At 43.2% G+C, this 25223-nt stretch overlaps 1 protein-coding gene across 3 annotated transcripts in view; it reads right to left on the bottom strand.

Annotated features, from left to right (window-relative positions):
* Nucleotides 1-25223, bottom strand: part of LOC146784167 (uncharacterized) — a 901426-nt gene that overhangs the window by 531576 nt on the left and 344627 nt on the right. For all 3 annotated transcript variants that reach the window (XR_014970387.1, XM_085633210.1, XM_085633211.1), the window contains exon 18: nt 3740-3941. Coding sequence is in view for 2 of the 3 variants with exons in the window: in XM_085633210.1 (XP_085489336.1) it covers nt 3740-3941 (202 nt within the window). In the remaining variant the exon portion in view is untranslated. The remainder of the gene's footprint in view (nt 1-3739; nt 3942-25223) is intronic.

Here is a 25223-nt window from a genome sequence, read left to right as displayed (position 1 = left end):
GATAGGGGAGGAGTATGTAGAAGAGGGAGAGGATGTTTGCCTGTGGGGTTTCTGATCATTCCCTGCTGGCTACGAGAGAGGGAGGACTGAGAGGGAGAGGAAACATTATGTGGAGACTTAAAACAGAGCACATTAAGGACATATTCAGCTATTGTTACAAGAATAGCTAAAGAGGGATCAGCCAATTCCAAAGGGACCTTTTGGGACATATATCGGTCCTAATTACAGAGTCATGCCATGGTCTCTTAAAGGTTAAACAGAAGGAATGGAAAATACCATGAGTGGAAAGATTAGTCATAGCCTTAGAGCACAAATATGTTAGTCATCCTGAACTGTAGACATTCAAGACAACGAATCAGAAATATTAGGAGTTTCATAATTTGATGACAGGGGCTACAAGGCTCAGTGCATAGAGACCAAGAGATGGATTTATGATGTAGCAGATGAGACAGTACCGTTGAGTAAACAAAAGGAGGTGGCATACCGACTTGTAGAAATTTGAGATGCAGGATGGTAATTGTAATTGTATTTATATAGCGCTTACTATCTCTGATGGGGAATCGAAAGCACTTTACGGCGAGTAGCATGCTACTCCGGACATCCAAAAAGGATTAGTGGCAAATTAGTATAGGGACATTGATAGTGAATCGATAACTCAGAAATTCACAGGGCATCTTATTGCCTGCAAGGGGGGCAAACTTAAAGATAATGGAAGAGTCCATAATAGCTGCCTGAATGCTTACTGCACAGTTTTAATTAGCAGTTTCTGTATTTGAGAAAATTAATATTGGTATCACATCTTTGAGATAGACAGAGAGGGCAGGACAAAGGTGAGCACTTAGTTCCTGTCTATTTGCCTGGCACTGGAGCTTCTGACTTTCTAGATAAGGTTGTATACATTCTTGCTGGGTTTCAATGGAATACCAGCATAGAGCAGCGAGTGCCACTATAGTCAGGTGACACAGTACAGAAAACACCAAGTTCATTATCTCCACATTAATAGGCATGGCATAGGAGCACGGTTTCCACTCCAGTTACCAGAGTAACTGTCACAATAACTTATATATCTAGTCCAGGATTGGGAGGAAATTACCTGACTGCATAAGAAATAAACACTGTAGAAGGAGAGGTTTGAAAACATGGGTAATACGGTCTTTAACTGGTGTTGAGGCACAGTATTTAGAGGTAGGAAATAATACATTTATGGAAGACGCTAGGCACTGTCCCTGTTTGGAACAGCATCATTATTCAAGATGATTGTCTTAACTACACTTCTGTTAGCCTGATTATGAGTTTATGTGCTATTTATTGTACATGATAAATAGTGATATCATGGGGTACTTTATTTATAGAGTGTGATATATAAAACCTATCACGTTTGTGGGGAATAACATGCAGATTTTATTTTTAATACACCAAAATCTGCATATTACTGTAAATACCGTACAATATGCCATGTTAAATTTTGAAAGGTTTAACCTACTGAAATTTAACGACAGCTGTGGTATTTAACGCATCTGATAATTATCAGATGGATTAAATACAGCCAAACTTGTAATTCCGACCCATGCATAAACAGGGGTTTAAACACAGGTTAGAATTTACCAGCCCACTCATAATCGGGGCCTTTATGTATTCGCCAGTATCACGTCCTTGGTCCTCAAAGCGGGTGAATGGCGAACTGAAGCGATTACTCCAGAGGGGTGGTGCCACTCAGGAAACTGTTGCAAGCATTACAAACAAGTGTATATAATGGCAGAATCTCACTGCCTAACCTCAGAATCTACAATTCCATCTCGCTGCTGGAGACAGTGAAGGGATCCACATGGCCCAGGAGAAGCCTTTGACCCAAATGTAGTAAGAAATAATGGAGCAAAGGTTGTGCGGGTTGCTCCCATTGGCAACTAGAAGAGGGATCATGACTTGAATGGCCACAATAACTATCATGGGGTGGAAAGGGAAGATCACAAACATGACATTGTTATGTATATGGGAAGCTGGGGAAAGTAACCATGAGCTAGATGGAATCAGGAATTTTGAATTGATAGTTATTTAAAAAGTAGGAGACCCTCTTGACCAAAACATTGTGATTTTCAGAATTGCACAAATTCCTTAAAGTAAGTCAGGCTTTTGAAGGGTGTGTTGCTAAGATCCCCATAATTCCAGACTCCACCCACTTTCAGGTGATATCAGTTATGCAAAATATTTTGTGTCTATTCCCAAATCTATATTCTCATTTTTAATTTAGTAAGGTTTAGGCCTCAGTGGGAAATACACCAGGGCACAGCAAAAAAAAAAAAAACAACTGGGGAAAAACAAAGGTGGCTTCAGAGAGATGGCACTACTGGAAATCTCGAGTTCAGTGAATCTAAAATTTCTTCACACGAATGAACGAATTAAAGAATTTTTTTTTAATTAAGTGCCCACAGTTACTCAAAAGGAATGTCCAGACATTAAAAGAGCAGCCTCAGAAATACAGACCAGACAAAGGAGTGGCAAAAGATTATTATGAAAAAAGTCAAGGTTTTATCAAAGTAAAAAAAAGAAAATTGGGAAGGGGCTTCACGACTATGCTGAGTCTTGAGGCATACACAGCAAAAAGAGCGGCGTCCTATCCATGTTTTAAGAAGCTTCCTGGTGATCCCAAAGTTCAAACTGGAAGGTAAGGAGTCAAAGGAGCCATTAGATTCTTACGGCCAGTGCCGGCTAGAGCCCTCTGTGTCAGGGAAAGAGTTTTAAATTGCAATCTTTTAAAGATAGGAAGCCAATGCAAACATTTAATTGAAGCAGATATAAATGTGTGATAAGGAATATTAAGGACTAGTCTCCCAGCTGTATTTTGAACAGTTTGGAGGCGTTTCAGTAAGTACTTTGGGGCATCAGGTTATAAAGAATTTCCATAATCTAGTCCTGAAGGTATGGACAACCATTTTACATGTCTCAGCTGGAATAAAGTGAAAGACTTTTGTCAGAGCTTGAAGGAGGGAGAAACACATTGACAAGACTGTGTTGATATGGGTGGAGAACGATAGGTGGAGAAGGATAGGTGAGAGTCAATTGTTTGGGAAGAAGATTTCGAGAAGTTTTCTTATGATTCATTTTTTCTGTTCATGATCTTTAAGTCTGCCTTCTCCTCAACCCTGCCTTTCCTATCATTTGTAGTAATGATTCCACGGCCTCCAAATCATACTTCCTCCCTCCTACTCTTGTGACACTGAGCACTGCTGGCACTCGGTGTCCCTCCTTTCCTCCTACGCCTCTTTTACTCTCTGCCTGAAACCTACCGGTGCCACTATTCGCTTACCAAGTCTTGTAGAATTGTGGTGCAAACATTAGCATGTGCAACAGTGGCTGGAAGCCATCTTGGAATGTTATCTTTATAATTCAGAGATGCTACCATGTTGACACTAAGGACAAAATGACTGCCATAATAAAACAGTATCATATGTAAAATTTCTAGAAGGCTATCACATTGAGTCTACATGCAGCTTGACACCCTTCTTTAAAGTACACAAAAAAACAATCCTGGATGGCCACCCGCTGCTATTGGTTTCATCATTTCTTTCACCACAATTCTACATGTACCGCCAAAGGCGATAATGGCAGCAAACAAGCAGAATCAAAACAATACTGGTTACGTTTACCATTGCTTACTTAAATCTGTATAAAATAAAAGGAGAGCACCCCAGTGGTATTCAGCCCAATCTCTGTACCTTTATAGACTACATCACTAACTTACGTGGAATCTTCCAGTGTCAGCCCGGGACTGAGCCAGCGTACATGGGCAGTCAGTAATATTTTCCAGGAAATTTGGCAGCTTGCTGTCTGCATGGTACCAGTCTAAACACTTGTTTTTCGCCCAAGACGCAGAATCATTCCGAAAGTCATTCCCAAGATGCCAGGCTAGTGCATGGTCTATACTCCATATAGCAAGGACGTTCCTACAGAGGAAAGAAGGTTCAGGTGAGAACTTAAATGTACAACTGAAAAAGTGACCAAACTCATCACAGAGACTGTTCAAGCACTAGGTGGCAGTGCATGGCATCTGAGATAGTACATGCGTATAATGAGATTGTGCATGGGCTATGAGACAGGCCCTGGTCATCAAAAGATCTTCATAGCATATGACTATCATACATTGGCAAATGATAATGTTCTGGGGTCTGATGACAATGTTGGTATGCAACCTTAGTGCTGCGTCATTCCTGCTGACGGGCATTTCGCCACCTGCACTACATTGCGTAAATAAACAATATTGCAGATGCAGGTAGCAAAATGCCTGTCGGCAGGGTCTGAAGAAGGAACATGGGTACAGGAGGGCACCCTCCATAAATACAAAAAATAAAAGGGGGCAATAACCTTGGGGAAAACATAAATAACAAGAACTCATCCTTGTGTGCCCCGTGGTGAAGAATGTTCATGGGCGATGAGGCTGAACCTGGGTATCAGAAACTATCACTTGGGGGCTCCTAATAGTCATGGAAGGGCAAAACCTTCCTCAACAATGTGAGTGAAGAAGAGTGGTAATAATCAGGACAATGTGCAACAAGAATATACATAGTCTAGAGGAATAAAGGTATGTTGTTGATGGATAACGAATGGTGATCCTGGTTTTGTTGATGGATGTCAAGACCTTGTTGTTGATCTTCTGCACCCTATAAATGTTTTTCCTAGTACTGATTTGTAAGGACTTGCAGTGGAGAGATTATTGCTAGGCATACAATACCAGCTTGGTTCCAGATGTGGGAATCCTGTTAAATCCCCTTCCTAAAGGTTTTAGGTGTTCTGCTTTATTGGGGCAGGGTTGCGTTGACGATATAAATGGATCGTCTTTATTTTTTAAGATCTGCAGTATGAGTATATGGTATTTGTACACAACGATCAATGTTTGTGCACCGATTTCTACAGGTTTGGCTCCCATTCAGGGCCCATTTGGAAACTCGCATTCTGCCAGAGTCGGAATTGCAATGGCATTCGTCATGAATGCCTTGTGTTTTCATTTAGTGTATTCGTGGCTCTTACCCAGACACATTCACTCGTGGTGTTAGCCTTATGTTGCAATCAATTGGAATAGACCTGGAGAAAGTGCCAACATAATGTTGGGGCTAAAGGTTTGAAAACAGCCACGTTTTGAGCGATTTCCTTAAAAGATATAGACTGTTCTGACATTTTAGATGCAGTGGCAGACTAATCCACTGTTTTACAGTGGAGATGATAAAACTTCTTCCCCCTCAGGTTGCCTTTTTAGGTCTCGGCCTGGCGAAAGCAGCGCACGTGCTGCTCTGCCATGCAGAGGCCTTTTGGAATCGATACGATTCCAGCATGCACGCGGGGAGACAAACGAGACAAAAGATGTGCACGCGGGGATTGGGTGCTTTACTGGCGGCGTGATACACTGGGGACTTTTTTTTCTCGCCGCCAGTAAAGGCAGTCCCCGCGTGCACATCTTCTGTCCCTCCCATGACAAGCCGCGCTTGTTTACATTAGCAGCTTGTTAACAAATAGTCAGTCCGGGAGTGAGCAGTGGCACGCGCCAGCTGCATTCCGCATGTCAGGTTACACACAAGAGCACTCTCACCTTTCTCTTCCGTCTCGTGGAATCTCGGGCGGGGGCGGAACCACGCCTGTGATCTGTGAGCCCAAGTTTTCTGGTACGCCACTACCCTTTGTCAGCTGACTTCGGGGCCTCCACTATCTCCAGATGCAATTCGGGGGTGAAGCCAACGCCGTCCCAGCTGTTGCACTCTCGGGTCCAGCCACGAGACTTCCGAGACTCCGCTTTGCAGCCGTCTGGCTGTGCCAGTGCTTGTAATCTCCAGCATCCAGTCGAGAGTCTGGGGTGTGGCATGCTCTCTATCGCCTCTCTGTATATATATGCCCTCGTGTTTCCAAGCACAGTCGCCAAATTCCCCCATCTCTGCTACACATGCTCGGCAGCATCCTCATCAGCTGCGCTGCCTTCTGTACATGATCAGCATTATCCATCGGTGCTGTTTGCATGAATACACTGGCTCCGTTCCTTCACCATCTTTTTTCACGCAGGCTCCAACGTGCCATGTTTTCTCCCTGTCAGGGCCGCCCCAGTAATGCCTGTAGGAATGGTGACCGGCCTGAGTCAGTTCAGCCCTAATAACAGGCTACATACAGAGATCTTTGTGAAGTGGGGTGCCGCTTAGCTTGTGATTAGCTGTACGGAGATGTAGCCTTGGCCAGGCAGAGCTCATGTTGTACTTGTAGACAATCCATTGCATAATAGCAAATGTCGATAATGGGTTCTTAACCCATTACTAATTTACTTTAAGCTAGATTAGGCCAAATGACGTTCATATTGTCGCCCATAGAGAGCTGCTTTATCACATGGGTCACAGCAAACTTGCACATTTTTAAGTACAATCTTACACCTGAACACATTCATTTTTGTTGCAGTTTTATATTTTGATTTTGACCTTTTAGCTCTAATTGCGATTTCTCTTTTCGATCTGCCACTGGTGATTAGTAAATGTTTTCTTCATAAAATATAGACTTGGTGTCTCTCATCCTAAGAAGGAAGGAAGGAACATAGCGAATTCTTTCTTGCTTAGTTTACACTTGGGACAGTCTTGCTTTCTCCAAATGATAAAGATCTTCTTTAACCCCTTCAGCGCGGCGCGGATTTCCGCGCCACGCTGAAGGTTCCGTGCGCGGGCGGGGCCATGATGGAACGGTTCCGTCATGCGCACAGCGCAACCGACGTGCATGACGGAACCGTTCCGTCATGCGCGTCGAAGGGGTTAAAACCTTCCAGCACACCATACGTTGATGGTACCCGCTAGCTGTGCTTCTGCCATCAAACCACTCGCAGCAAAGAAAAATGAAAAATAACGGTTGTTTACATTTATATTTGAGTGGATGTAATAAAACGTTCATGACATAATCATCCGGGTGCCGTACTTGAGCTTTCTTTCACTGTACAGTGAAATACTTGTGATATTACACTGACTACTGGTGCACATGTTCTTCACTCTGTATTGTATCAAACAGCAAAAAAAAAAAGGATTTATTGCAGCTGATTAATTGCAGCAGTTTGTCACAATAAAAGCCTGTACTGAGATGCCTTTATTCTTGTCAGTACGTATAAATATACTATACGGAGGAGCCTGTAATCCCAGTTTAAAAACCCTGACTCTAATTTCCTTATCACAATCTAGTTGTGATCAGTGCTTTAAATGGAAAAATGCAGCCACCCTGTACCAGAGTACCTGCTTGTTTCTGAGAAGTGCCGGTACTCTCCAATTAAAGGTACTCTCCAATTAAAGGTATTACTTCTCTCTTTTGAGAAGTGCAGGTACTCTCAAAATAAAAAAAGTATTGATACTCAGTACAGGACAGTACCGGCCCATTTAAAACACTGGTTGTGATTATGCGTCATTCATGTAATCATTTATTAACCTTCATTTGTGACGTTAACATACCTGCTGCCAAGGCCAGAAGGTTCTGGAAAAAAGCGGCTTCCCTAGCAAACAGTCAGCTCCAACTAGCACTGAAACAATTATTAGCAGGAGAAACTTTACATAGCATTTCTATTTTTCTTTCCCTGCCAATGCTGTTACTGTCCTTTAAGGAGACATAGAAGAATGTATGTTTATTGGATGGCAGAAGTTAACAATTAAAGAATAGGAATCTATCTGTACGTTGTAAACCAAAAAGCTGTTTTGATAGTGACTTGCATCAAGATGCTTAAATTATGTTTTCAACAAACTTCAATTGACATATTGTGATGTTAATGCGTACAGTACAGATTTCACAGCTGTTAAACATGCCTACAACTCTAAATATCCCTTCTTCAGAAAGAGCATGTGCCTAAATATTTATTGGCAGCTTATGACAGAGTAATAGTATAGCCATGTATCATAAGGAATAAAATACCACATACAGTACAGTAAAATAATATTGCAAGTCACCTTAGAGTTCTCTGAAGATATAAAGCTCAGCCTTTGGGTTAATCAATCTATCTGGTGATTTCCTCCTTGATATGCAATGTCTTTGTAATGTATCTACGCAGTACTTTATCGCATGTATGTGTAGTACAGGATACGTGGCATAGTGACTTTGGTCAGTTTTCAAAACAGGAGACATGAGTGCTTATACCAGATTTTCTACTTTGCAAACGTGCTTGCTCTGAAGGGCACTAACTTTATCTGTAGCTACTTTTATTTTCTTACCCACCAACGTCGTTTCTGCTTATAAACTTGATATTATGAGTTGTATGTAAAAACAAGCATTGAAAATGCAATAGGCCTCGCCTTTGATTAAGTTAAAGCCAATTGCTTTGCTAATGGTATTGTATAGCAAAGCAAATGGCTTTAAGTTAATAAAAGGCGAGACCTATTGCATTTTTAATACTTGTTGATTTTGGGTATCACCAGATTTCTTGTAAAGATGGAATGTAGTGTTCCAGTAGGGACATGCCACGGAAAACTCTGCTTCATTCCCTCAACTATTATTCTAGGTATCATTGAGCCCTGGGCCCATTCCTATGTTCATGTAAGTACAGTCTACTGCTCAATGGGTTTACAATAACAGTTTGTTAACTGGCGATGGGGGGATATGGAGGTAGAAGTTCTGTTTTGACTACTCGATTACCCTATTACATTCAGTATCTCCCTCTAGGACATTTGCTCGGGGACATCTTATGCATTTTGGGGACCCATAGGCAAAACACATTTTGTGGGCCTTTGTTCCCTGCAACTTTGAATTTATAGTCCATTTTCAGCTGCATGACACAGATTGAATTATGCATTGAAGTTTCAGGAATGGTAAAAGAAAGAAGACGAATGATAGGCAAGCAATCGGCAAGGCCTTACCCATAGCCTTTCACATCCTACTTTTCTCAATCTGCCCTTGGATTGCCTTGAGTCACATGCAACACACAGACTGGAATGGAAGCAGTCCATGGAGCAGCCCAGTATCTGGCCATGGCATACTTGCAAACATGCTATGGCTACGCTGACATGTTAATTTGCATAATGATAACATCACAGAGCGTGACATAGCATGACCTTTAACCTGACCATATCATCTCAGGAAATTTCTACAAGACATGGCACTTTTAATAAACTGCAGGAAAAGACTATGCAGCCTTTTAGTCTCAGGATATCACTATAGAGTGGAAAGGTAAGGCATAGAAACTGTTTTTTGTGCACTATCCAGTCTAACTATTTGCTAACCAATGTTTATGCACCAACCATGTGAAGGACAGAGTGAAGAAAGGAAAGAGGAGGATGCATAGATAGTCAAGAAAATAGAGAGGGCACAAAGAGAGGTATACTTAGCATAGAAGGAAGAGACATAGGAGATGCAAGGAAAAGAAAAGGAATGAGCGTGGAACCAACATGCTCCACAGGCTTATTCACATGCATACTTGGCACCACAATTTGATCTGCTTGTTCTCATCACATCAGATTACATTAGAAAATGAAGATTGTCGATATAGACAACTTTCCTTACAAATGTTTAAGTCACTTCCAGCTTCAGACGAAGTCTCTAATGCAACTTTATATGCCCTTATTAAACTAGCTCAACACTTTTCACTAGAAATGTACTAAATAAAGTTCGTTTGGGAGAGAGTTAAAAACCATAATGTGACTGGTATACACGCTGGATGTTGTTTCCACCTTTCTGGGATGTCACGGTCTACAACAAGAGACATAATAAAACTGTTAGCGAAGACGCTTAGATTAGACAACGGTTCATGGCTGGGAAGGGTGCTCCCCTGCTTTTGGCAGCCAGTCATTGGTTTTCCATGCTGAGCCACCAGCACGATTTACTCCTTATTTCTCAACCTAAAAGGTCATGGTGTCTTTGCTGAGAGACCAGGTCAGTGTAGCACTGGCTTCCCTACGGGGCTCCTGAACCGGCCTTGATGCCTCTCCCTCTCGTATAGTGAGATTGTTGGCGCCATTTGGTCTCCAGCCACCCGGCGGCCCCTAGAGTCCTCCGTAGACTTTAGCCCTCCTGCACAGGAGTGGAGCAGTCAAAGGTTTGCCTGCTGCTGAAAGTGCTTTAAATGGGCAGGTGTTGTTAGGTAGTGACTAGCTACACTTCTGCTATTTGAAAAGGGGAGTACCATAATTTCTCTGCACATGTTCAGTGCTTTTAATAGGAGAGTGCTGAGACTTCTCATTAATGAAAAGATGCTCTGGCCTAGTGAGTACCATGCACTTTTATGTTTACATTTCAAGCACAGCCTAAGGTGGCCATTTCTCCGCACAGCCTTTACCTTAGTCCCCCACTGCAGCGCACAGCCTTGAAAAAGGAGATGGGAAGAGAGGAGGGTAAACCGTGGGAAACGAAAAAATAGAAGAACAATAGTGGTAATTTATAGCAAGACAAAGGGAGTAAAAGAGGGGTGGGGTGAGAGATTTCTGAAAAATTAGGCTTGAGGGAATACTACAGAGCAGATACGCTTTGATATAGCACTCTTGAGTGCCAAGGGGAGTCTGAAGATGCCAGTGTAAATGTGAAAACTCTCAGCCTCACCACTAGGGGCACCCAGTATGATCAGATCATGGCAGGGAGAGATGCTTAATAGCCACTGACAAAAGGATGCAAGTGAACACTGCTATATACAGCATAACGTTTGCAGCTATGCGCTCTCCCATTGGATCGACTCCAGATCCAAGCCTCACCCTATGTCAGCAAACAACCAATGCGCAACACAAGAACGGCAAACAGCAGTCAACGATGCACTAGCCTTTCTACTTCAAATATGCTGCTTCACCTTTTGCAGCCATACCCTTGCACTTTTTGCCCACAAGGCTGCAAATACATGGAGCAGAGCAGCTCAGTAGTGAACTTGCACTGACAGCACCAGGAAACATGTCACACACTCCTCTCGAGAAGCTGACGTTGATGGCGGAATGAAAGGCAATTGTGATCAACTGAGTAGATGCACTTAACATATGCTTATTCAAGCCCAATCTGACCCTAATTCCGTGATGGCATTAAGAATTGCTCAACTTTGCAAGTTTTGCTGAGACTGGGTCTGGTTGGCTCACAGAAAATAAAACAGGAGATACAGGAAAGAAGTAAATGTTTCAAAATCTGTTATAGCGTGCCTGTGCTGCTCCATCAATGAGAGCTCCCTTGAATGGTAACACCCTAGAGCAGAGCCCACTTTGCCATATCTTAGAATGTCTTTGCATGTGGTCATGTTTTAAGTGCCATTTGTGCATCCTCATCACATATTTTGTCTGACATATCTAGCATTTGCTTGATCCTGTTCTATTCCACCTTCCCTATCCACAGTGGCTTGTCCTCATTTCTGCTGATCACCTGCTGCATGATTGAGTCCCAATTAGTAAGTCTAACAAGTCTAACACAAGTCTTTGTATGATGAGGTTTGGTTTTATAAACGTAATTTGACAAGGATAGATTTGTTTCTGCATTGCAGATAGACTCGCAGCAAAACCCACAGGAAGGAAAGCTGCCACTGAACTGCGCAAGTAATATGCAAAAAGCAGCCCCCATTTCTTTAAAAAACATTCATTTATTTTTAGACTCAAACGTTTAAACCTACCTCGGTCACACTTAGGCCAGTAATGTTCTTTAGGACTAACATTAGCCAATACCTTTTTATTTGACTAAAATTATACAGATGATATACTAACAGCCCTCTGTAATCATTGGTCTGTTGTTTCATTCACATTTTTCTTCTGCCCACTGGAGCATAAGGCAGTGGGTTAGCCCTCTTCAGCCAGTGACAAACTTCACTGTGAGTGACAGCATTCTGCAGAAGCAGCACATCCACACACAAAGTAGTTCCTTTCACTTCCAGGATTTGTAATGGCAATGTGTAATTTTGAAACCCAAAAATATTTTTCCCAATCATTTTTATTAACATTTGTGAGGGGCAAGCAGCTTTCCTAACAATAAGGTTTTGCAAAACAACTATGACAAATTAACCATTGGGAAAGCTATATGATCCAAAACCAGACCTTTGCCGACACTTGTTTCTAAATGCGCATTGTTCTGCAACTGATTGTTAACATTGGTTTACAGTATAGTGCTCTTTTCGACTAGCACGGTCTGCATAATACAGAATAAATGGGTATAATCCTGTAACAATAGTTCTTCAGCATGGGCATATATGCAGAAGATAAATTAAGATGACCAAGGGGTGGTTGGAGGTTTAATAGACTTGAAAACATCAAGAGTTTGTATGACAGAAACCTTTCTGCATTAAAAGACTGCAAAAAATAAAACAGTCTATGTCAAGATCCTTCTTTGACATTGTGTGATTCCTCAAAAATCTATTTCCCCCATGTTATGTTAGGCAGTTTTAATATAGCGCAACCCCCCCATTACTGTGTCCATTAGCACTTACAAGTAGACACATGTCAACAGATGAGGATTTAGCCAAAGGAGGGTCATTTGATGGCGTGTCTAAGGACCTGCCACCCAATTTGTTTGGATCTGAAGTGTTTTGGGTTGTCTCTGCAGGCATATTGCAGTGAGGTTAGGGTCTTCTAACCATCCGCCAAACACGTGTCAGTTTCTTATTCTGGAGAACAAACTGCTGGAAATAAACAATATTTTCTTCTACAAGACGCTTATTGCTAATTGAACCGCCATCAAGGTGCACTTATATCTACTAAGATCCTGTATAGACCCAAGTTCCAATACATCTCTCACAAAATGTGTGTCTACAGGGATGGTAAACTAGATGAAGGCACACTTCGATTTTAGATGTAACATAGATGACAAAATGATGTCCTGCATAAGGATGCTACCCCTGTACTTTTTCTACAGGGATAACGCCTCAGAGTCAGGGCAGAGAATGCAGCGGATTTGGGCTACCAATAAAGGCAGGGAGGATACCTCAGGCTATGCAACAAATAGGTTTGCCCTTCTGTCCTGGATGAACAAGACTGACTGGTGAGAACAGGGAGCGGTGAGACCGAGAGAGAACATGACATTCATCTTAATTCTGAAGATATAAGTCCACCAGGGGCACATGATCTGGAAATTGCAGTTGGCACCTTAGCAGGGCACAAGAGGGGTGTGGAAGATACGTTCCTAGAAGTAATTAGTACAGAAACGTGTCCTCCCCCAAGGGAGACGAGTGGAGGGACTAGTGGCCTTGATTTAACTCCTATGGAGCTGAGGTTGACCTCTTGGAACATCGCAGGAATTGCAGCCAAAATCCAAAACATAGAATGGTTAGACCTCATTAGACAATTTCACGTCATTTGCCTCCAGGAAACGTGGGAAATTAACAATAGTGTGCCATTTCTGGAGGCTTATCAAATGTTCTTTGTTCCAGCCCGCAAATCATCAATGGGCCGTGCTAAGGGAGGTCTAATAACGTATGTGGTATTGACGTTGCAAGGGACCTGGCAAGACCTGGGGTGGGATTCGGGCTGCCTCCAGGGTATTAGATAATCTAAGAAGGGCTTAAAGCTCATTTTTATTAATTTTTATAATGCGGGACAATCTTTGTTAAATTTGGCCGAGTTGGAGGAGAGATTGGCTAGCTTATATGACACAGGAGACTCAGGTACCCAGTTGATCTTAATGGGGGATTTCAATTGTCACCAGTGCCCTTATCTAAAATGGGAAAGAGGAACCTGGGATGCATGCCCCTCTACTAAGGGATGGCATCCAGAGCACTCTAGAGAGGGCACGGAATTAAGTAAAATTTTGGGTAAGTTTGCCTTAACCCACACAATGGATTTGATCGACTGTGGGTTGCCTAATACAATAACTCCCTCCTTCAAGGGAAGGGGAAGCGACTCAATTATTGATTACATCTTTGTAACAAGTGTACTAAAGGGTAGGGTTAGCCATTTTAAGATAGTGGCCAGTGCCTTCAGCGACCATAACCCCCTGGTATTGTCACTAAGGGACAATAATCTAATTACTAAAGTGGATAAAAGGACTACCGTGGGCCAATATAAGGCAAAGGACCAGGGCAGGAGAATCAGATGGAGCAACATTGACGGGTTAGCACTCCATAGAGCACTCCTCGCCAATACTGATAACCAGACATGGAGGTGCCTGGACCCCATTGTAGAGGGGAGCGTTTGAGGGCACCGCCCAGCACAGATAGTCTCCTGAGGAGTAAAACAAAGACGCAGGTTGATTTTTGCCCCATATGGTTCGACAAGGATTGCTCAAGGGCCCACAGGGACCTGAAGCTGGCACTCAAAACAGTTCCAAAGGAAAGAGGCAAGATCGTTGCTTGTAGGACGCGGTATAAAACGGCCGTTAAACTGCGGAAAATTTCCCTACAATCCCAGGCTTGGGAGTCACTGAGAGAGGCTGCGGAGCGTCGGGATATGAATAGCTTCTGGAGGGTAATAAATGACCCATGTTTTCAACCCCCAAATAAACCGCAAGTGGCGTACCATATTTTGCCAGAAGCATGGGTGGCGCATTTTACTAGCTTATATAATCGGGGTGAATCAGAGGAGCAACCAATTCTAGTCATAGGACTCCCTGTTTGTGCTCGGATGTACATTACGGTAGCCGAGGTCAAATCAGGAATAGAGGGCCTGGTAATGAGAAAGGCGCCAGGGCCTGATGGGATTCCCCCTGATCTATTTAAAACCCAGGTTGATCTCTGGGCTCCCATACTGACCAGGGTATTTAATACAGCCTTTGAAGTAGGTATGCCTAGATCTTGGTCTACGGCCGTCATTGTGCCAATTTTTAAAAAGGGAAATAGGAATGACCCGCAATGCTATCATCCAATATCCCTCATAAATGTTACGGCGAAAGTCTTGGGGAGAGTCATCTTAAACCACTTAATGGTCTGGGCTGACAAAAATGACATAATTACAGACGTACAGTACGGGTTCCGTAATGGGCGCTCTACGACAGACCAATGTCTCAATCTCTATCACCTGGTGGCAAAGTACACTCAGGCCCTGGATGGCACTGTGTACCTGGCATTCATGGACCTCTCAGCAGCATTTGGCTGTGTTAACAGAAGAAAGCTTTGGGAAACCCTGGGAGCCATGGGTGTGGATCCAGGACTGATACATGTCTTACGAATGCTTCATCAAAACACAACGGCACGGGTTAGATTCACTGATGAGGGGGACCTCACGGAAGACTTCCGGTGCCGGGGTGGGGTGAGGCAAGGGTGTATCCTCGCGCCTTTTCTGTTCACGCTTTACATAAATGGTCTAGAAAAGACGCTTGGAGCCTTGGAGGTAGATTGTCCCTGCATCGGGAGGAGAAGTATACCCGTCCTCTTGTATGCGGATGACGCGGTCCTCTTGGCACACACGGGAAGGGGACTGCAGGCTCTTATCAGCGGATTTGTTAGATTCAGGGCGGACCTAGATTTAGTCCCCAACCTTTCAAAGTCATACGTCATGGAAGCAGGCAAAATGCCCTCCAAGAACTGTAGCTTCACAATAGGAGTACATAAACTTGAAAAAGTAAAAGTTTTTAACTATTTGGGGATCCTATTTGACAAGGATCTTAATTTTAAACCACTAGTAAGGCACAAATGTAGCCAACATCCTAGTGCGGTGGGTTCAATTATGAATTATGCGAGTAGCCTTGGCCGTTGGCCACCCAATGAAATAGTGCAATTATATAGCGCGGTATGTTGTGTATGGGAGTGAGGTGTGGGGGTTCACAGATTTAGGAAAAATCCAATTGGAGGAAAATAAGTTCCTAAGAAGGCTTTTGCAAGTGCCCCAATGCATCCCTTCCTCTATTGTCCATGAGGAGCTGGGTATTACCTACCTTAGTGAGAGGGCTTGCCTCAAACCCATTATCTGTTGGATAAAAATTTGGACAAATCCAGAGGCAAGCCTAAGTAGACAAATTCTGGAGGATTGCATGAAGGGGGATAAAGGGTCTCGAATACCCTGGCTCAAATATGTAAGGGACGTTTTGAGCAGACTGGGCCATGCAAACTTTTTTAATGAACCTCTCACACTAGCTATTACCGACAAGGGTGTTATAAAGGCAGAATTCATGCGGTACTTAGCAAGGGCCAGAGAAGACAGAGAAGGGCGGAAAATTACAGTAAGCTCATATCAGCTTGCAAAATCATGCCCGGGCATGGAATTTTATCTTTCCAACATGTACAACAGACAGGACAGATTACGGATGACCAGATTCAGGTTAAATCTTCTGCACCATATTCTGTCAGTCCCAGCTGGTTTTGTAAATAATGTAAGTATAAAAGGGTGTTGCGGCTGCGATCTAAGATCTCCGCAAGATACCCTTCACTTCGTCCTAATTTGCCCTTTCTACGCTTACCCAATTTTAAGACGATCTAAAATTAGACAGGCGAAAGTGGCTCTCCTATTTCTCAAACTTTCTTCCGATCCTTTTACCTTATTTAGCACTGTACACTTTCTAAGATTGGCGGTAAAATTAAGGAACACTAGAGGAGAGGATTAATCCTCTCGGACTTATTAAGGGTTGGAAGGATTTAAGGATTTTTACCCAGGGTTGGCTCGTAATTCCTGTTTGAAGACAAGTGTATTTTAAAGGGTCTCTCCTCCTACGCTACCGGGGAAATCTTGTTCGGTTGAATGAGCTGAAAAATGTACACAATTGTCCCGTTTTTAAATTGCTAATACTGATGGGTTTTTATTATTATTGTATTTATGTGTAATGTGTATATTGGTCCAAATTTATAACGGAAATGGGACTGTTTATAATATGTATCTTTTATGGATATTTTTAATACCCGAATAAAGATCATTTGATTGATTGATTGAATGACAAAATGATGTTCTACAGAAACGGAGCTGAGCCAGTGCTTCTGGAAGCCGCGGTATGGGGGTGCTGCAGCACCCCCTGCTGTTGTGGAAAAAGACTTTTCAAGTGTTTGTTTTGCAATGTATGTTCTAAGGCCTGCCCTTCGCAGTCAATTGTCTAAACAGTAAACATGAAACAACTTTGTCTCACAAATTACTGTTATAGGGTTTTGACTGCTCAGATCTAGGATTATGCTTGCTTAATTACAGATATATGTCAATGTTGTAACTTGAACTGAATGACACTGGGTAGGGCACAGTAAAGTGTGATAGGTGAAATCTATGAGTGATATTTACAATATTCTGCTGTAGGGCAGCGACGCAAGCCTTCTAGCTGCGCTGCCCTACATCAAAAGAAAAGGGCAGGAATGCGCTGTATCTAGAAGATATGGCGCATTCCTGTCCTTTCTGCCAGCAGAGGCGCACAAGCTGCAGCTGAGCGTCAATGCAGGCACCCTTGCACCATGGTGCAAGGGTGTCTGTGTTGTTGAAATGGTTGTTTTTGTGCAGGAAGGGACACCTTTCTACACAAAATCAATTAAAGGAGGCATTTTCCTTGTTCTATGTGTGCTGCAAGAAGAATAAACTGTGAGAAATGTAAACATTTCTCTTCGTTATGCCTGCTTTGGGAAGGCATTAGTTTTGGCTCTGCCCCAGATGTTGTAAATCTGTAGCAGTGCCAAAAACCATGGGTGTTGCATGGGAACACCAACAGCAACACCCATGAGACGCCCCTTCCACACAGAGTAAGGCCCTGCCTTACTCCATATTTACGAGGCCATGAAAAGCCACGCAGGGTGGCTTTGCGTGGACTTGTAAATATGGGCCAGCAGATGGCGCCACAAAAGCATCACAAAAGTGGCGATCCGGTGGCGTAAAAGTGCCACAGAGGCATTGTAAATATGCCGCTATGTTTCTTAAAACAGAACAAATAACATCTTCCTTTCTGATGTGTGAAAATATTTTGAAAAGTATTGGAAGTGTAAAAGTGACATGTCACTTCCTAAACCTGAAGAGTGATGGAAAGAAAGCGTTTTAAAATGGTCAAAATGATCAATATTCATCAGAGTGCTTTGTGTTATGCGCACCCGGGAAGACAAATTATCAGGCATCAGTTTGCCCACCTGGTGTCATTTAGGCCTGCATTAAAATGCAGCTTTCTTGCACAAGAAGGCACCCATCATGAGTGGTCCAGAAAACTGTGATACCTACGCAAACACCTGCGCACACCTCTTTACGTTCCGGAAGGTGACAAGTGGTTGAATTTAAAAAGAGAGAGAATACTTTGAGGTGAAATTTCGAAAAACATTGCTGTCAGATTTTTGGGGTGTGATTTTTCTCACAGCTGACACCAGACCACTAGTAGTGAGGGCCTGCCTCAATCTCTCTAGAACACTGTGACATGGGTGTCTCATGGGGTTTTAAGCTGTTCGGGACCCACCACAGTTCTCTCAGGGTGCAAACATGGGCATGCAACGCCCATCTCTTGAGGGAGACGATTCCTACCCTCGCCTGCAAGAAGACGCGACACTGCTCGACAGACGCGACTGTTGAATATGTCCACAGGCACAGCATTTCTCAGAAATAACAATCACTCCTTTGCATGGCTGAATGAGATTACTTCAAGCCAGATGCAGTTAATTGTAAAAAAGGACAGGGAAAGCCAATAATCATCCCGATGATGGCCACAGTGGGTGGGTCTCAAGCTACTGCTGACTAAACCTCAAACTACATCTTGGAATTGACGGTGGTCCATGAGTCTGTAAGTCCCAATCAGCGAAAGCTGGAAATGAGAAGCGGGTAGGTCAGCTTGAAAAAAAGCACACTTTGAAAATTATTTCCACATGGAAGTGCCTCTGGCATCGCAAAGAATCCCCACAATTCGGCTCTGTACCTCAGGCTAGTATGCTGAGATGGTATTCATTTCCACAAGTGATCCAATTACAAATTGGCATTTGCTGGGTCAGATCTGGGACCAGATTGCTGATTGCTGCTCCCTGCAAGGACTGAGTCTCTGGAGTTGGGTTACTGCAACAGGAACATAGTGGAGTTTAGGAGAGGACTTTATCCCTCTCTGTGTTGCCGGGGTTGAATTTCGGTTTTGCTTCACTGCGGGTGCACTTGTCTTTACTAGTGAAGTCTGCTATATTCGCCCGATTTCCTTGGGAAACTGCCAGCAGATGATAGGGAATAACTCACATGTGGGTCATGGCAGGATGGCGACCTGTGCTCGGCCAGCCCAAAATCAAAGCAGATGTGAGGCCTCAGCAAGCCGCTTTCTCAGTACATAGCATCAGCTGTACAATTATTTCCAGATCTGATTCTTGAACTGTTTCTTTCACCCTGAAACGTGTCTCTTTTCAGACTATTTCGTTTTGCTTGGTCCCTTCAAAATATGTATCCACTTTCCATGAGTTCCTGCCCTTGTTTTTACTATTCCATCATAAGTGTCCTGGCGCCTCCTAATTTACTACCTCCTCCTTGTCTAGGTAACTTTTGTCCTTCTCTCGCATGTCTTTTTCTCATCTGTGAGTAGTGCTTTCCTCCTTCATATTGCCCCCATTTTTAGGTCGAGCATTCGAGACCTCTTGTACATACTTTAGTATATATACTTTAGTATATACGTATATGTGTATGTACTTTGTGGGCTCTGGAGATCAGCTCTAGGACTTGTCTGCTTACTCTTAAGGACTTTTTTTTCTGTTCAACTGCTCCTATTTAACTGTCTTGACAGAAAATAACCAGCAGAGGTCATTAAAATACCAGAATTGCTTTCTGCTGAGGGACTTGATTTTTTTGGCAACAGCCTCTATTTTGCTTTTGTGATAGAAAACGACCAGCAGAGGTCAGTAAAATACCAGAATCACTTTAGCATTCTCTAGATTCCAGTCCATAAAAATTGTCTTCCATGAGGAGCACCCTTAGACAATAATATTTTTTTCAAATCTTGTATTTTCAATTATATGACCACCGAAGGTTCTGCTTTTATTTATATTAAAAAACAGAGCTTTGGACTATACCATTTCCTGCTGAAAGACAATATTTCTCTCTCTGTGTTCCCATACTTGCCGTGTCATGCAGTTTGGTGCTTTCTTTTCCTCCATGTTAAAGAACTGTAGATGTTTCAGCACCCAGGCTAATGTGCTGCATAGCTAAATACATATAAGGTCCCAAAGGCGAAACCGAATGCATTGCAAACGCTTGCCTCGTCTATCTTTATTCTACCTCCTAGCCTCTGTATCTTTCTTGACGTAGTATCAATATCTGCTCTGTCCCCTATGTTGAAATCTCTAAGCCGGTGATGTTGCCCTACTCCACTTGCAGCTCATGGTAGACTGCACATTTCAAGAATTATGTTGACTATTTGGAATTACACTTCTAGAATTGTGAGTCAGTTCATACAGGGTGGGAGCTGTTAGCACTCAAATGAATCACACTCATTGTATTGTTCGGAGTGAGGCAAATTGCGATGCAGCGCGCGCTACGAAATTCGTTTTATTTATTTAATTGTTTACTTACCTCCAATTATCCATATTCCGGTTTTTAGTACCCCCCCACGCTGCCCCTCCCCCGCCCCGCCTTTCCGCCCCACGGAACTCCCTCCACGGGCAGCGGCTGCTAAAAAGGTGAGTCAGCTCTGCCTGGAATCAAAGCGGTGGCCCCCAAAGTTAGCCATGAGTCACCACAGAAGTCAATCAACCCATCAGATGGGCCACCCTTTATTGACAGTGGCGAATTTTCTATGGCGAGCTGAGGCACTGCATTCTTAGTCCAAGTATAACTGATTGGAAACCCACGATGGTTTGTTTTCATGTCACTTGTATTGGAGGATGCGAGTGGTACTCATATAGGATTCAGGAGAAGTCATTCTTATTCTACCGCCCAAACCCTGGGAGGCTTTATCCCCCTGAAACTCATTGCTGAATGCATCATTTCTCCTGGGACTGTGTTTTAGTGGCATTATTTCTCTGGGAAATCTGTTTAATGGGCACAGGTCTCCCTTCAACAATACTTTATATCATGATTTTCACTAACCACTTTGGGGAGTATTTGTTTTTCCTACAATAGTGGTTCCCAAAGTAATATTTTTCATGCCACCATTTTATGGTGCCATTTTTTTATAAAGCTGTCAATGAGTGTTACCTTACACCATAGCGCCTGGAATGTCTGTTGTGGCATTCTAATGTCTTTCTAACTCACTATGCAGAAGGACGTTTTTTTTGCTGACCTTGTATAATATTTCTGATAGGCAAATCTCCTCCAGGCACAGTATTTCTGAAGTTATCACTAGCCTAGTACAGTATTTCCTTTGGCATGTTTTCCTCATTGGTATTCTAATTGGAATTTTTTCCACGTTGGCACACTATTATTACGATTGTTTTTTTTCCTGGCACAGGATTTATGATGAGCACAATTTCACTGATGTCATATATTATCATATTTTTAGATCTGTTTTTGTGGTCTTACCAGCCTCATTTTTTCTAAAACAAATTATAATAAAAATAAATCGCAAGTGAGCCCTCTTCATTCACTAGCCTGTTAATCTGTTTATTCACTTTCACAAAATAGATCATGGGACAATGGGCAGCCCACGTCAGCCACACCCTCTTTTACTGTCAGTGACAGTATTTTGTTTGTGCATATGTGCACATTTGCATACAAAGTTGCCGTTTTGGTGGTAGGGCAGGTGGGCTCTTTCATCTCATCCTCTTTCCAATTTATTTTTGGGAGTGGGAATAATTAAATGTTTTTCTTACAAGCATACCAACTTTAGCCATCAGCATTTCCACTTTACATTACATCTAATCTTTTAATGCATACTGCATAGGTTTGCCAAAAGTAAGCAAACCGATTGCAGATTTTCTAAGGCCAGACCTATTACCTTTACCAATGCATGTTTTTCATCAAATAAGCATTACTATCAGAAAAGTACTCCACATAGGGCCTGATTATAAGTCTTATGGCCGCATAATGCTTGGTTGGACCACCGCTGTCCCACCAGGCACATTACGAGTTTCCTCTCCGCTGTGGTTCTCATGGCGGTTCCTATTCCATGAAAACCGTGGCATAGAGGAAACAAAGGGGGTCCTACAGGGATCCCTGTTGCCTCTGGTCCATGGACTGTATGCAGGGGGGCACATGTTGGGCACCCCTGTTTGCATGCACCCCAGTACCTGCACGGCATGGACTGGTGCAGTCCATGCCATGTCATACTTTGACATCCCCATTGCGGTGCCTATTTCACCTGTGGGAATGCCAATGAACCGCCTACCAGTGACAAAAATCTGGCACGCACATGGGTTTGGCGGTGCAGGAGCGGGACTCCGGCATAGTGGTCCCACTCCTGCACCGCCCAACTCGTAATCAGGCTCATAGTGTCTTCAGAATGAACATGACGTACCAGCAAGTTTACCCGACGACTCCTGCAAATGTCTGTTATGTCCGTACTACCCAGGGACATGCCTACTGGTGTTTTTTGCTTCTCATCTGATGCTTAGCCACCCGATCATTTGAAGGGCTTTACCCAAAATATGGTACCCTCTGCCACCGGAAAAAAGTGTGTCTCCAATGAGCTACGTAAACATCACTTGCATTTTTACCTTTAAATATGTTCCCATTCCAGTCCTCTTTTCAATAGTTTCATTAACATCAGTAACATGCAATTGTTGTGTTGGTTTATGTTACTGTCCAGGATCCATCTGTCCTCCCCCCTAACTGCTGATGGTATATAAAGCGTTGGATCATTTGCAGCTGAATTAGAGGTGGTATTGGAGCATCTATATAATTTAGAGTATGTTACTGATATTAGTATCAATCAGTATTTGTGTTCTCTCCAAAAAACTCCAGTCACAGTCACTTTCATGTACTAATTTGTCTCAGAGTCATTGGAGGCAGGCAGCCACTCGAATCATGCAAGATGCCATCAAGTGTCTGCTTGACATCTGCACGAGGGCACCTGTTGCAGAGTCTGTTCCAAGCTGGCAGTATTTCCAGTAGCGGCCCGTGGTGGGAGTGCTGCTGGGCGCTGACGTGGGGCGGGGGAGGGGCTGGGTGGGGGGTAGTAAACTACGGATTATGGCTGATTAGAGGTAAGTAAGCATATAAATATATAAAACGAATTTCGTTGCGCGCGCTGCCTCGCCAAATGCGATACAGCGCACACAACGAACTTTGTTTTATTTATTTATATGTTCACTTACCTCTAATCAGCCATAATCCGTAGTTCACTACCCCCCACCCAGCCCCTCCCCCACCCCACGTCAGCGTCCAGCAGCACTCCCACCACGGGCCGCTACTGAGTATTTCTGCATCCTGGAGGGTATCACGTTTGGCGCCTATATATCCAGTGGCATAGCTAGGCACGTTGCCGCCTGTGACGGTCCTTGCCTTTGGCGCCCCATGCTGAAGAGCGGGGGGCGGGGGTTGTGCTGCCGATGATTTTTCTATTTGAGCCGGAGCTTTCCGGTGCTGAGCACCTGCACTTAATTGGTTTCCACACTTAGGTCAGTCTGCCACAAGGTGGCGCTTCTCATGTAATTTAAAGATGAGCAGTATAACAGTTGATTATGAAAACAATATACATTAAAAAAATACTAATACCTGTCTCTCCAGCCATTCCTTTAGCTTTAGGGACCTGGAATAATCTGAACTGTTGCATTTACATGCGAGAGAGACGGTTAGTAGTTGTTTTGGCAGCGTTGACTGGGGCGATAGATGGTGCAAGCTGCAGTAGCCTCCTGGTCAGAGCCCTGGTACTTAATATTTTACAAATTAAGCACTGACTCCCGCCCCCCAATTCATCCGGCTACCAAACATGATGGGAGTCTGGCACTACATTTTCGGCAAACGTGCCATCACCATGCCGGCAGACGCACCTTTGGTGGAAAAAAGATCCCAGCCAAGCCGTGGGGATTTATGAATATTGCACAGGATGCGGGCCAGACCGGCCATCTGTCACACTCATAAGGACCCCCTCAGGTTTTTGGGAGCTTCCTTGAGGTTACTCCAAAGGATGTATAATTTGGTGAATAATCACTGAAGGTGGCTGTATCTCCTACAGCACCTGGTGGGGTCTGACTATAGAGAAACACACTTGCCATTAGTGACCAACTGTGTTGAAATGTAGGCTGCTCGATAGTATTTCTGTTTGTGTGCTTTCTGGTGTGTTTTTTTTATGGCTTAGGTTAGAAGAGTCTCTGTATAACTACAAGTCTGCAGAGTGACTGCATGCTCACTCACTACGGTCTTTAGCAGAAAAAAGAAGAAAGAATATATTCCTGCCAACAAAACCACAGTCAGCAAATGTGCCCGACTCTGCTCCGGCCATCCCAGCCTCTCACAAATGAAACTGATATCTTGCCCAAATGTTGCATTATTTATGGTCAAGTATGTGCTATACCTAACTTTTCTATGAAACAAATGTTATCTTTTGCAAGTAAAAAATGTTTTCATTCACAACTGAGATTTGTGGTTTTTGTTTCTTTGCAACACCACATATTTGAACAGGACAATGCATTCTCTCCTCTCATCTGTGTCCTTGTGTGCAGGTCTGGGTTCAAACAGTTTAAAACCAGCACGGTCATCAGATGGAGAACATAAAAGATAACTAGTAACACAACAAAGGGACCTAAAGGGCTGACTGATCAAAGCAACCAGCATACCGCATAAAAATGTCCGTCTATCTTGCACGATTCCTCATCCAAAACACCACTAAATGCTGTGTCCCATAGCACAATAACTGCACTTCGGTGGCAATCACACATAACATGGAAACACTTCCCACATAGGCTGAGAGCAAACACAACACTCCTTTAACCACCACCCACTTGGCGTAGCGTGCTAACTATGTGGACAAGTACATCAGTACCCCAAATATGGGAAATACACATACTACTAAACAATACAATTCACTACAATCTAAAAGAAACTTCAGGGAGAACATACAAACTTTAAACGAAAAAAATATTAGATGAATGCTTAAAGTATGACGGAATCTGTGCTCGAGCTTTAACTCTTCCTCTATCAATAACAGATACTGTAATTTCTGTAACAAGACTACTGTGCTCCACAGGCAACTGGATATTAACTTTCATGGGGGCATATTATCAACGAGGAGATAAAAAATGATCGCCGCTTTTGCGTCCGTTTTCGTACGAAAAGCGGCGATAATTTTAACGCCCTATTAGCAAGGACAGGCTAAGGTGTGAATCCATGCTTCTTCGCCCTTTACCTTAACGCCCAGCTTTGCATCTCTAATGAGATGCAAAGTGGGCGTTCCTCACAAGAATAACGGGAGAAATGTCGCTAAGCGACATTTCTCCTATTATCCTATTATCAAGCCTCACGCTAAGAAGCATAGCGACAAGAAAAGTAGCGATAACCTCTGTTATCGCTACTTTCCTTACGCCTGCTTTGAAACTGACTTAGCCATGTTATCCTACGGAAGGTGGATAT

This window comes from Triturus cristatus, chromosome 11 (genome assembly GCF_964204655.1).
Source record: "Triturus cristatus chromosome 11, aTriCri1.1, whole genome shotgun sequence".
Taxonomy (NCBI): domain Eukaryota; kingdom Metazoa; phylum Chordata; class Amphibia; order Caudata; family Salamandridae; genus Triturus; species Triturus cristatus.
The sequence above is the reverse complement of the archived record's forward strand: the minus strand, read 5'-3'. Positions and strand labels throughout refer to the sequence as shown.